Source organism: Labrus bergylta, chromosome 14 (genome assembly GCF_963930695.1).
Source record: "Labrus bergylta chromosome 14, fLabBer1.1, whole genome shotgun sequence".
NCBI lineage: Eukaryota > Metazoa > Chordata > Actinopteri > Labriformes > Labridae > Labrus > Labrus bergylta.
The window spans coordinates 6,030,307-6,041,431 of NC_089208.1; the positions used below are offsets into that span (position 1 = coordinate 6,030,307).

At 39.7% G+C, this 11,125-nt stretch overlaps 3 protein-coding genes across 3 annotated transcripts; all 3 read right to left on the minus strand.

Moving 5' to 3' along the window:
* LOC136182428 (olfactory receptor 52D1-like) lies at window positions 1-965 on the minus strand. The gene has a single exon (XM_065963142.1). It carries the CDS (start codon window positions 952-954, stop codon window positions 1-3), a length of 954 nt encoding a protein of 317 aa, XP_065819214.1. The 5' UTR covers window positions 955-965.
* A 2,905-nt stretch (window positions 966-3,870) lies between these two features.
* Window positions 3,871-4,876, minus strand: LOC136182458 (olfactory receptor 52D1-like). Its single transcript, XM_065963367.1, has one exon. It carries the CDS (start codon window positions 4,863-4,865, stop codon window positions 3,912-3,914), a length of 954 nt encoding a protein of 317 aa, XP_065819439.1. The 5' UTR covers window positions 4,866-4,876; the 3' UTR covers window positions 3,871-3,911.
* A 3,343-nt stretch (window positions 4,877-8,219) lies between these two features.
* On the minus strand, window positions 8,220-10,522 carry LOC109997064 (olfactory receptor 52E8). The gene is made up of 2 exons (XM_029280689.2): window positions 10,379-10,522; window positions 8,220-9,935 (listed from the first exon to the last, which is right to left on the minus strand). Exon 2 carries the CDS (start codon window positions 9,919-9,921, stop codon window positions 8,968-8,970), a length of 954 nt encoding a protein of 317 aa, XP_029136522.2. The 5' UTR covers window positions 9,922-9,935; window positions 10,379-10,522; the 3' UTR covers window positions 8,220-8,967.
* Window positions 10,523-11,125: the final 603 nt, after the last annotated feature.

The following is an 11,125-nucleotide window of genomic DNA, read 5'->3' on the forward strand; positions in this document are numbered from 1 at the left end:
CTAACCAAAGTCTCTTATCTTTGAAGGCAGGATCTTATGTCTGATAAAACGTTTCAGTATGTGAACTCTCACTATTTGAGTACCGAGTCCATACAGCACGGGGTTGGCAACTGATGGGATGATGATAAAATACAAAGAGAGGAAGATCCTTGCACCTACAGCCACATGGTTCATGTTGAATCGAGATTGGATGACTTCGAATAATAATCCTATGGTGTAGTTTAGCAAAGAGAATAAATGAGGGATGCATGTTTTAAGAGCACTGCCCCGAGATTCTCGCAGCAGTTTCCCACACACTCTTGCAATTTGCATGTAAGAAAAAACAATCATCACTAGCTGAGGGACAACAAAAAACACAGTCAGTACGAGTCCCACTATACTTATGTATGGCACACTTGAACACGAGTTTTTGACCACTTCCATGTTCACACAGTATAATTTCGGCACCACTTTTCCGCAGAAGCTCAGGTTTAAGGTCAGAGCGTAGAAACATGCAAACAGAATCAGCGGGTAAAGACTAGCTAATGCCACAAGCTTGCTTATCTTTGAATAAGACATGATGCTGTGGTAATGTAGAGGGTAACAGATGGCAACGTACCGGTCATATCCCATCACAGCTAATATAAAGAACTCAGCACATCCATATGTTTGCACAAAGTAGACCTGAGCCAAACACCACTTCACGCTAGTCTCATGTGTGTCAGACATGAGCAGAGCCATGACTGCAGGTAACAGCGCGGTGGTGCCGTACATTTCATTGACAGATAACATACATGTGAACACATTCATGGGTTGGTGCAGCTCTTTGTTCTGATGTATGACGGTGATGAGCAGCGTATTCAGAGTGAGAATGATAAGATACAGCAAGAGGAATACAGTGAACAGCCCATGTTTGTTGTTTTCCATGACAGCATAGGCAGTCATCGTGAATGTCAGCACGGTTCTGTTGTCCATATTTCACTTCATCTCTGTAAAAGAAAAGCATACATTTTATAATACAGGCTGGTGAAGCACTTTATGATTGGTACTGAAGCTACTCAAAGCTATTTCAATGATATCAAGTCAACAACGAAGAAATTAAAAGACGGATAACAAAGCGAGAACAAGAAGACAGATGGATAGAGAGCTATTAAAATCACAAAGCAGGGTTAAAATATTATACAGTGTGTAAGATTATGTCTAGAAAGGTCTTGAATAGTGAATATGATGAGATTAAGATTGGAAGAATAAATAGCTAGAAAGTACACTTATATAAAACAATTAGAGTTTGGACGGTCTAACATCAAATATCCAAAAAGGTAAAAGTGCATTGACCTTAAGTAGATGTTGTATCATGGTACCAGAGGTCATTACTCAACAATGAACACATTTAATCACAGAACAAGCTAAAGTTGTTGGTTCAGAGTACAACAAACACACATCCTGCTTTCTGTCCTCTTCTGGAGGTAGCGGAGTGTGCCACTTGGTCACGGGTGGGCTTTTAACAATGCTCATCCGAGATGCGTTGATATCATGTGATATAAGTGTGTAACTTGTTACCATGGCGTCCAAAGTATGTTGTTCCTCCAACACCTTCACAAAAGCAGAAAAGTTTGGTTGAGAAACAACAACACAGATTCTGACACCTTAGCAAAGTGTAAAAGTAACACATAAAAATAAATTGTGATGCTTGAAACAGCTGCAGCGTATGTGTGTTTATTTAAAAGTCCTTTAATGCAGTGGTTCTCAACTGGGGGGTTGGGACCTGAAAGTGGGTCGCGGAGCCGTTATCAGTGGGTTGCGAATTTGTGCCCGGAAAAACAACTATGTTGAAAAGTCAGTCAAGTTTGTTTTGTTCCATCTCTGTGTTCTGTCAGATGTTTCGTTCCATCTGAGGTCTGAACTGCCATATTTGTCTTTAAAGAGGACATATTATCTCCCTTTTCCACCTTTTCAAACAGTCCCCTGTGGTCTAAATGAAACATCTGTGCTGTGCTTTGGTCAAAATTTAACATGAATCAAGCACCAGACGAGGTTTGCGACCCAGTATAATCCAGCTCTCTCAGAACGCTCCGTTTTGGTGTGTGTGTCTCTTTAAATACAAGGCCACAGGTGGGATGTGAACCCGGGCCGCCCGCTTGAGATGACAGCCTCCATACATGGGGCGCGAGCACTAACCACTGCGCCACCAGCGCCCCTCAAAATACTTTTCACACCACGTCTCATTCATCCATTCAAACCACATTCACACACTGGTGGCAGCGGCTGCTAAGTTAAGTGTCCATCAATATTGTCACATTCACATTCACACACCGCAGATGCGACAGCAGGAAAAACTTGGGCTTCAGTGTCCAGCCCAAGGAATCTTCATGTTACTGCAAGAGCCAGGGATTTAACCCCTGACCTTCTGGTCGAGACACGACTGACTCACAGCCACAGCCGGGTGAATAGTTAGTCTACCAAGTCTGTCTTTTGGGCAGAAAAGTTTCAATGTTTCAAACGACAGTTCTTCCCCACGAAATACATGGACAATGGGAAGAATAATCCAAACCTTGCCTGACTCCAGTGGAATGGTACGCCAAGTAAAGCTGCAGACCAAAACCAACGTCCTGGAGAGACCTATAAATAAACTGTGTCTGCTACAAGAAGCAGTGTGATCACAAAGACTACATGATGGACAACATAAATGGGACTGATGAATAAGACTTTAAAATAGTAATTGCAGTTAAATGGTGACTTATAACTCTTATTATTTGAATTAATTTGTTGAGTGCTTTAGTTTGATGACTCTTAGTATTGTAGCTGGTCATGGCTTAATCATCCTGCTTAATCATTAGGGGCCGGATATGTAAGAGCCACAAGATGACAACTTAAGTTAATTCAAACAACTTTACAAAATGCAAGTATTTACTTAGAAAGCAGGCCCAACAATGCACAGTGTCCAACATAAAAGCATATTGTCAGCTTGATGTGTTGCTCCACACAAACACAACTGAAGACTGTTACCGGCTCAGAAGAAAAAGCACCAAGTACCAACAGAGCAAGAATTAGTGTGAAACCTCCAGGACCATGATGCTTATGACAGGTTTTTTCCACAATGATGGCAGTCAGTATAAGGGCTATAAGTGCATGTTATGTTGTCTTAAAGATTCAAGAACAAACTCACAAAACTCAAATATATTTACCATCAATGATAGTAAATCTTTGCTTTATTTATAATAAATAAGTCTCATCCTTCTGTCTCCTGGAGCTTTACCTTTACAATTTTAAACTTTACAGACGTGAAATCTTAACTCATGACAGCAGCACCGTCTTTACCTCTTCACCAACAATGTTACACTTTAAAAAAAAACACTTGAAGCCATTACATGCAGACATTAGCTGAAGAAAGTTTTCATTGAACATACTCATATTTGATATTTGACGCCAAGCTTTGTCGTTATTTAAACTAAAAAATAGACATATCAAATGACTTAGAATAAAGATAATAATAACTGAAATGCACAATCCAGCAATTTATATACAGTGTGTCTGAAAAAGTCAATGCATCCATTACAGTAACATTTTTTTAATCCAACACAGAGGCCTAATGTATTAGAAACTTATTTATTTTTGGCTCATGCATATTTATCTAAAAGTAAAAGATAGTACAATTAATTTAAGTTAATGCAATTAATGTAAGCAAAGACCTGTATTGTATCAAATTAGTGTAAAATAAACATTACACATTAATTATTAATATTTTACCAGCTGCATTTTTCCACCTTTTAAAAATCTAAATAACAGAGTTAACAGATAGCAAAGTGTCAGGTGGCCCAAAAGGTGAATTAGAAAACACATAGTTTGATCATATTCATTTCATTATAAGAATAACCTTTTTTTAAAGGGGGGGGGGGGCTTTGCAATGAAATAGGTTCGTCCGTATTCAAGCTCTAACCAGAGTCTCTTATCTTTGAAGGCAGGCTCTTATGTCTGATAAAACGTTTCAGTGTGTGAACTCTCACTGTTTGAGTACCGAGTCCATACAGCACGGGGTTGGCAACTGATGGGATGATGATAAAATACAAAGAGAGGAAGATCCTTGCATCTACAGCCACATGGTTCATGTTGAATCGAGATTGGATGACTTCGAATAATAATCCTATGGTGTAGTTTAGCAAAGAGAATAAATGAGGGATGCATGTTTTAAGAGCACTGCCCTGAGATTCTCGCAGCAGTTTCCCACACACTCTTGCAATTTGCATGTAAGAGAAAACAATCATCACTAGCAGAGGGAAAACAAAAAACACAGTCAGTACGAGTCCCACTATACTTATGTATGGCACACTTGAACATGAGTTTTTGACCACTTCCATGTTCACACAGTATAATTTCGGCACCACTTTTCCACAGAAGCTCAGGTTTAAGGTCAGAGCGTAGAAACATGCAAACAGAATCAGCGGGTAAAGACTAGCTAATGCCACAAGCTTGCTTATCTTTGAATAAGACATGATGCTGTGGTAATGTAGAGGGCAACAGATGGCAACGTACCGGTCATATCCCATCACAGCTAATATAAAGAACTCAGCACTTGCGTATGTTTGCAGAAAGTAGACCTGAGCCAAACACCACTTCACGCTAGTCTCATGTGTGTCAGACATGAGCAGAGCCATGACTGCAGGTAACAGCGCGGTGGTGCCGTACATTTCATTGACAGATAACATACATGTGAACACATTCATGGGTTGGTGCAGCTCTTTGTTCTGATGTATGACGGTGATGAGCAGCGTATTCAGAGTGAGAATGATAAGATACAGCAAGAGGAATACAGTGAACAGCCCATGTTTGTTGTTTTCCATGACAGCATAGGCAGTCATCGTGAATGTCAGCACGGTTCTGTTGTCCATATTTCACTTCATCTCTGTAAAAGAAAAGCATACATTTTATAATACAGGCTGGTGAAGCACTTTATGATTGGTACTGAAGCTACTCAAAGCTATTTCAATGATATCAAGTCAACAACGAAGAAATTAAAAGACGGATAACAAAGCGAGAACAAGAAGACAGATGGATAGAGAGCCATTAAAATTACAAAGCAGGGTTAAAATATTATACAGTGTGTAAGATTATGTCTAGAAAGGTCTTGAATTGTTAAAATATGATGAGATTAAGATTGGAAGAATAAATAGCTAGAGAGTACACTTATATAAAACAATTAAAGTTTGGACGGTCTAACATCAAATATCTAAAAAGGTAAAAGTGCATTGACCTTAAGTAGATGTTGTATCATGGTACCAGAGGTCATTACTCAACAATGAACACATTTAATCACAGAACAAGCTAAAGTTGTTGGTTCAGAGTACAACAAACACACATCCTGTTACCTGCTTTCTGTCCTCTTCTGGAGGTAGCGGAGTGTGCCACTTGGTCACGGATGGGCTTTTAACAATGCTCATCCGAGATGCGTTGATATCATGTGATATAAGTGTGTAACTTGTTACCTTGGCGTCCAAAGTATGTTGTTCCTCCAACACCTTCACAAAAGCAGAAAAGTTTGGTTGAGAAACAACAACACAGATTCTGACACCTTAGCAAAGTGTAAAAGTAACACATAAAAATAAAATGTGATGCTTGAAACAGCTGCAGCGTATGTGTGTTTATTTAAAAGTCCTTTAATGCAGTGGTTCTCAACTGGGGGGTTGGGACCTGAAAGTGGGTCGCGGAGCCGTTATCAGTGGGTTGCGAATTTGTGCCCGGAAAAACAACTATGTTGAAAAGTCAGTCAAGATTGTTTTGTTCCATCTCTGTGTTCTGTCAGATGTTTCGTTCCATCTGAGGTCTGAACTGCCATATTTGTCTTTAAAGAGGACATATTATCTCCCTTTTCCACCTTTTCAAACAGTCCCCTGTGGTCTAAATGAAACATCTGTGCTGTGCTTTGGTCAAAATTTAACATGAATCAAGCACCAGACGAGGTTTGCGACCCAGTATAAACCAGCTCTCTCAGAACGCTCTGTTTTGGTGTGTATGTCTCTTTAAATACAATGCCACAGGTGGGCTGTGAACCCGGGCCGCCCACTTGAGACGACAGCCTCCATACATGGGGTGCGAGCACTAACCACTGCGCCACTAGCGCCCCTCAAAATACTTTTCACACCACGTCTCATTCATCTATTCAAACCACATTCACACACTGGTGGCAGCGGCTGCTAAGTTAAGTGTCCATCAATATTGCCACATTCACATTCACACACCGCAGATGCGACAGCAGGAAAAACTTGGGCTTCAGTGTCCAGCCCAAGGAATCTTCATGTTACTGCAAGAGCCAGGGATTTAACCCCTGACCTTCTGGTCGAGACACGACTGACTCACAGCCAAAGCCGGGTGAATAGTTAGTCTACCAAGTCTGTCTTTTGGGCAGAAAAGTTTCAATGTTTCAAACGACAGTTCTTCCCCATGAAATACATGGACAATGGGAAGAATAATCCAAACCTTGCCTGACTCCAGTGGAATGGTACGCCAAGTAAAGCTGCAGACCAGAACCAACGTCCTGGAGAGACCTATAAATAAACTGTGTCTGCTACAAGAAGCAGTGTGATCACAAAGACTACATGATGGACAACATAAATGGGACTGATGAATAAGACTTTAAAATAGTAATTGCAGTTAAATGGTGACTTATAACTCTTATTATTTGAATGAATTTGTTGAGTGCTTTAGTTTGATGACTCTTAGTATTGTAGTTGGTCATGGCTTAATCATCCTGCTTAATCATTAGGGGCCGGATATGTAAGAACCACAAGATGACAACTTAAGTTAATTTAAAATATGATGCATAATTTATAATTTCATGTTATTTCATGTGCATACCAGGGAAACAATGTTAAAAGATTTAAAAACAAACTCATGTTGGTTAATATCTTTATGCTCCCTTCCTGATAAAACTTGCATATTGGACCTTTAATTTGGTGAGTCATGTGCGCAGTTGATTGATGCTTTGAGCTGCGGCAGGCACGGGAGCATATAGTTTTTCTACCGTGTGACGGACTGTAATTTGAATTTTTTTATTTTTTATTAAATGTTTTGAACCGGATTACATTTCCTGTCATTCGCGTCAGAAAGGTGGCTTTTTTTCACGTCCAGAAGGAACGCCACTACACTGTTTTTTTTATTAAAGCCCTGAATGGCCTGGCCCCCCTATACATCACCTCCTCAGGCCGTACACCTCATCTAGCCCCTAAGATCATCAGACATGGGTCTCCTGGCTGTCCCTCGCTCACAGCTCAAACTAAAAGGAGATTTTGCTTTTACAGTTAAAGCCCCTAAACTGTGGAACAGCCTCCCTTATCCCATCAGGTCTGCCCCCTCTGTCGACTCTTTTAAGTCCCGTCTCAAGCATTTGAGTCCTCTGGCCCTGAATAGGCCTTTATTTCAGGTTCCAGCTGTCGCTTTCATTATTTTTTATTTCATTGTATTTTATGTTTCTTGTGGATGTTGTGACCTGTACATCCTTTTTTTAATGCTTTGTACAGCACTCTGTTTTTAAATGTGCTTTATAAATAAATGTGACTTGACTTTTTCCCGGGTAACCAAATGTTAAATGCAAAGCTGACCAGTTTCCTTGTCAGACTACTATATATACAGATGTACTATAGAGTAACCTTTCAGTCACTTAGGATATGTTTGGGTTCAGCATAAAATTGTATGCTTAAATAACACAATATAAAGACCTACTTCATTACTGATTAGCTTCATGAATACAGTCCAGCTCTATGATTGCCAAGGTGCCATTTTGTAAATTAGTTCAATATCTGTTTCTTTATTCTCCGGGCTTATAATGTCTGTTGTATTTCTGTGGTAAGGAAAGTGTGTGTAAATATATCATCTGCAAAGTGTATCTTTTCATAATTATATTATTCATATTGTTAGTTTTATGATAAAGCAACCAAATTTTAAGATTTATTGACAAAACAACTTTACAAAATGCAAGTATTTACTTAGAAAGCAGGCCCAACAATGCACAGTGTCCAACATAAAAGCATATTGTCAGCTTGATGTGTTGCTCCACACAAACACAACTGAAGACTGTTACCGGCTCAGAAGAAAAAGCACCAAGTACCAACAGAGCAAGAATTAGTGTGAAACCTCCAGGACCATGATGCTTATGACAGGTTTTTTCCACAATGATGGCAGTCAGTATAAGGGCTATAAGTGCATGTTATGTTGTCTTAAAGATTCAAGAACAAACTCACAAAACTCAAATATATTTACCATCAATGATAGTAAATCTTTGCTTTATTTATAATAAATAAGTCTCATCCTTCTGTCTCCTGGAGCTTTACAATTTTAAACTTTACAGACGTGAAATCTTAACTCATGACAGCAGCACCGTCTTTACCTCTTCACCAACAATGTTACACTTTAAAAAAAAACACTTGAAGCCATTACATGCAGACATTAGCTGAAGAAAGTTTTCATTGAACATACTCATATTTGATATCTGACACCAAGCTTTGCCGTTATTCAAACTAAAAAATAGACATCAAATGACTTAGAATAAAGATAATAATAACTGAAATGCACAATCCAGCAATTTATATACAGTGTGTCTGAAAAAGTCAATGCATCCATTACAGTAACATTTTGTTAATCTAACACAGAGGCCTAATGTATTAGAAACTTATTTATTTTTGGCTCATACATATTTATCTAAGAGTAAAAGATGGTACCATTCATTTAAGTTAATGCAATTAATGTAAGCAAAGACCTGTATTGTATCATATTAGTGTAAAATAAACATTACACATTAATTATTAATATTTTACCAGCTGCATTTTTCCACCTTTTTTAAAAATCTAAATAACAGAGTTAACAGATAGCAAAGTGTCAGGTGGCCCAAAAGATGAATGAGAAAACACATAGTTTGATCACATTCATTTCATTATAAGAATAACCATTTTTTAAGGGGGGGGGGCTTTGCAATGAAATAGGTTCGTCCGTATTCAAGCTCTAACCAGAGTCTCTTATCTTTGAAAACAGGCTCTTGTGTCTGATAAAACGTTTCAGTATGTGAACTCTCACTGTTTGAGTACCGAGTCCATACAGCACGGGGTTGGCAACTGATGGGATGATGATAAAATACAAAGAGAGGAAGATCCTTGCATCTACAGCCACATGGTTCATGTTGAATCGAGTTTGGATGACTTCGAATAAGGATCCTATCGTGTAGTTTAGCAAAGAGAATAAATGAGGGATGCACGTCTTAAGAGCACTGCCCCGAGATTCTCGCAGCAGTTTCCCACACACTCTTGCAATTTGCATGTAAGAGAAAACAATCATCACTACCTGAGGGACAATCAAAAACACAATCAGTACGAGTCCCACTATACTTATGTATGGCACACTTGAACATGAGTTTTTGACCACTTCCATGTTCACACAGTATAATTTCGGCACCACTTTTCCGCAGAAGCTCAGGTTTAAGGTCAGAGCGTAGAAACATGCAAACAGAATCAGCGGGTAAAGACTAGCTAATGCCACAAGCTTGCTTATCTTTGAATAAGACATGATGCTGTGGTAATGTAGAGGGTAACAGATGGCAACGTACCGGTCATATCCCATCACAGCTAATATAAAGAACTCAGCACATGCGTATGTGTGCAGAAAGTAGACCTGAGCCAAACACCACTTCACGCTAGTCTCATGTGTGTCAGACATGAGCAGAGCCATGACTGCAGGTAACAGCGCGGTGGTGCCGTACATTTCATTGACAGATAACATACATGTGAACACATTCATGGGCTGGTGCAGCTCTTTGTTCTGATGTATGACGGTGATGAGCAGCGTATTCAGAGTGAGAATGATAAGATACAGCAAGAGGAATACAGTGAACAGCCCATGTTTGTTGTTTTCCATAACAGCATAGGCAGTCATCGTGAATGTCAGCACGGTTCTGTTGTCCATATTTCACTTCAACTCTGTCAAAGAAAAGCATACATTTTATAATACAGGCTGGTGAAGCACTTGGTGATTGGTACTGAAGCTATTTCAATGATATCAAGTCAACAGCGAAGAAATTAAAAGACGGATAACAAAGCGAGAACAAGAAGACAGATGGATAGAGAGCCATTAAAATCACAAAGCAGGGTTAAAATATTATACAGTGTGTAAGATTATGTCTAGAATTGTTAAAATATGTTGAGATTAAGATTGGAAGAATAAATAGCTGGAAAGTACACTTATATAAAACAATTAGAGTTTGGACGGTCTAACATCAAATATCTAAAAAGGTAAAAGTGCATTGACCTTAAGTAGATGTTGTATCATGGTACCAGAGGTCATTACTCAACAATGAACACATTTAATCACAGAACAAGCTAAAGTTGTTGGTTCGGAGTACAACAAACACACATCCTGTTACCTGCTTTCTGTCCTCTTCTGGAGGTAGCGGAGTGTGCCACTTGGTCACAGATGGGCTTTTAACAATGCTCATCTGAGATGCGTTGATATCATGTGATGCAAGTGTGTAACTTGTTACCATGGCGCCCAAAGTATGTTGTTCCTCCAACACCTTCACAAAAACAGAAAAGTTTGGTTGAGAAACAACAACACAGATTCTGACACCTTAGCAAAGTGTAAAAGTAACACAAAAATGTCAAGGATTGATAATGAACTGGACCCAAGTGCAGATGCTTTACAAGAACTATTTAATTTAATGAAAAGACGAGATGCAAAAAGCAAAACAAAAACTTACAAGAACAAAAACCAAAAAGGGAAAACAAGGAAACACTAGTAACTCTGACATATACTCTGAACAACAATACTGACAAACAACAATGACCTGACACAGAGGGCAAGAAACACAGAGACTGTCAGTCTCAATTTCTCGGACTGTCAGGCGGACAGCCTGAAGGCAGGGCACATAGCCCGGAAAGTTCAGGAGGGCGGCCTGGAGGCCGACCAGACGACTAGTGAGAGGCCGAGCCTCCCTCGAAGACACAGTAGCAGAACCTCATATGAGAGCGCAGGAGTCGCCAGGACCAGAGATGACGGCTCAGGAGTCGTCAGGGCCTATGACGACGGCTCAGGACTCGGCAGGGCCTATGACGACGGCTCAGGACTCGGCAGGGCTTATGACGACGGCTCAGGACTCGGCAGGGCTTATGAC

Excerpts from the sequence above, each read along its gene's own strand:
- LOC136182428 (XM_065963142.1), bottom strand. The coding sequence starts at position 954 with ATGGACAACAGAACCGTGCTGACATTCACGATGACTGCCTATGCTGTC.
- LOC136182458 (XM_065963367.1), bottom strand. The coding sequence starts at position 4,865 with ATGGACAACAGAACCGTGCTGACATTCACGATGACTGCCTATGCTGTC.
- LOC109997064 (XM_029280689.2), bottom strand. The coding sequence starts at position 9,921 with ATGGACAACAGAACCGTGCTGACATTCACGATGACTGCCTATGCTGTT.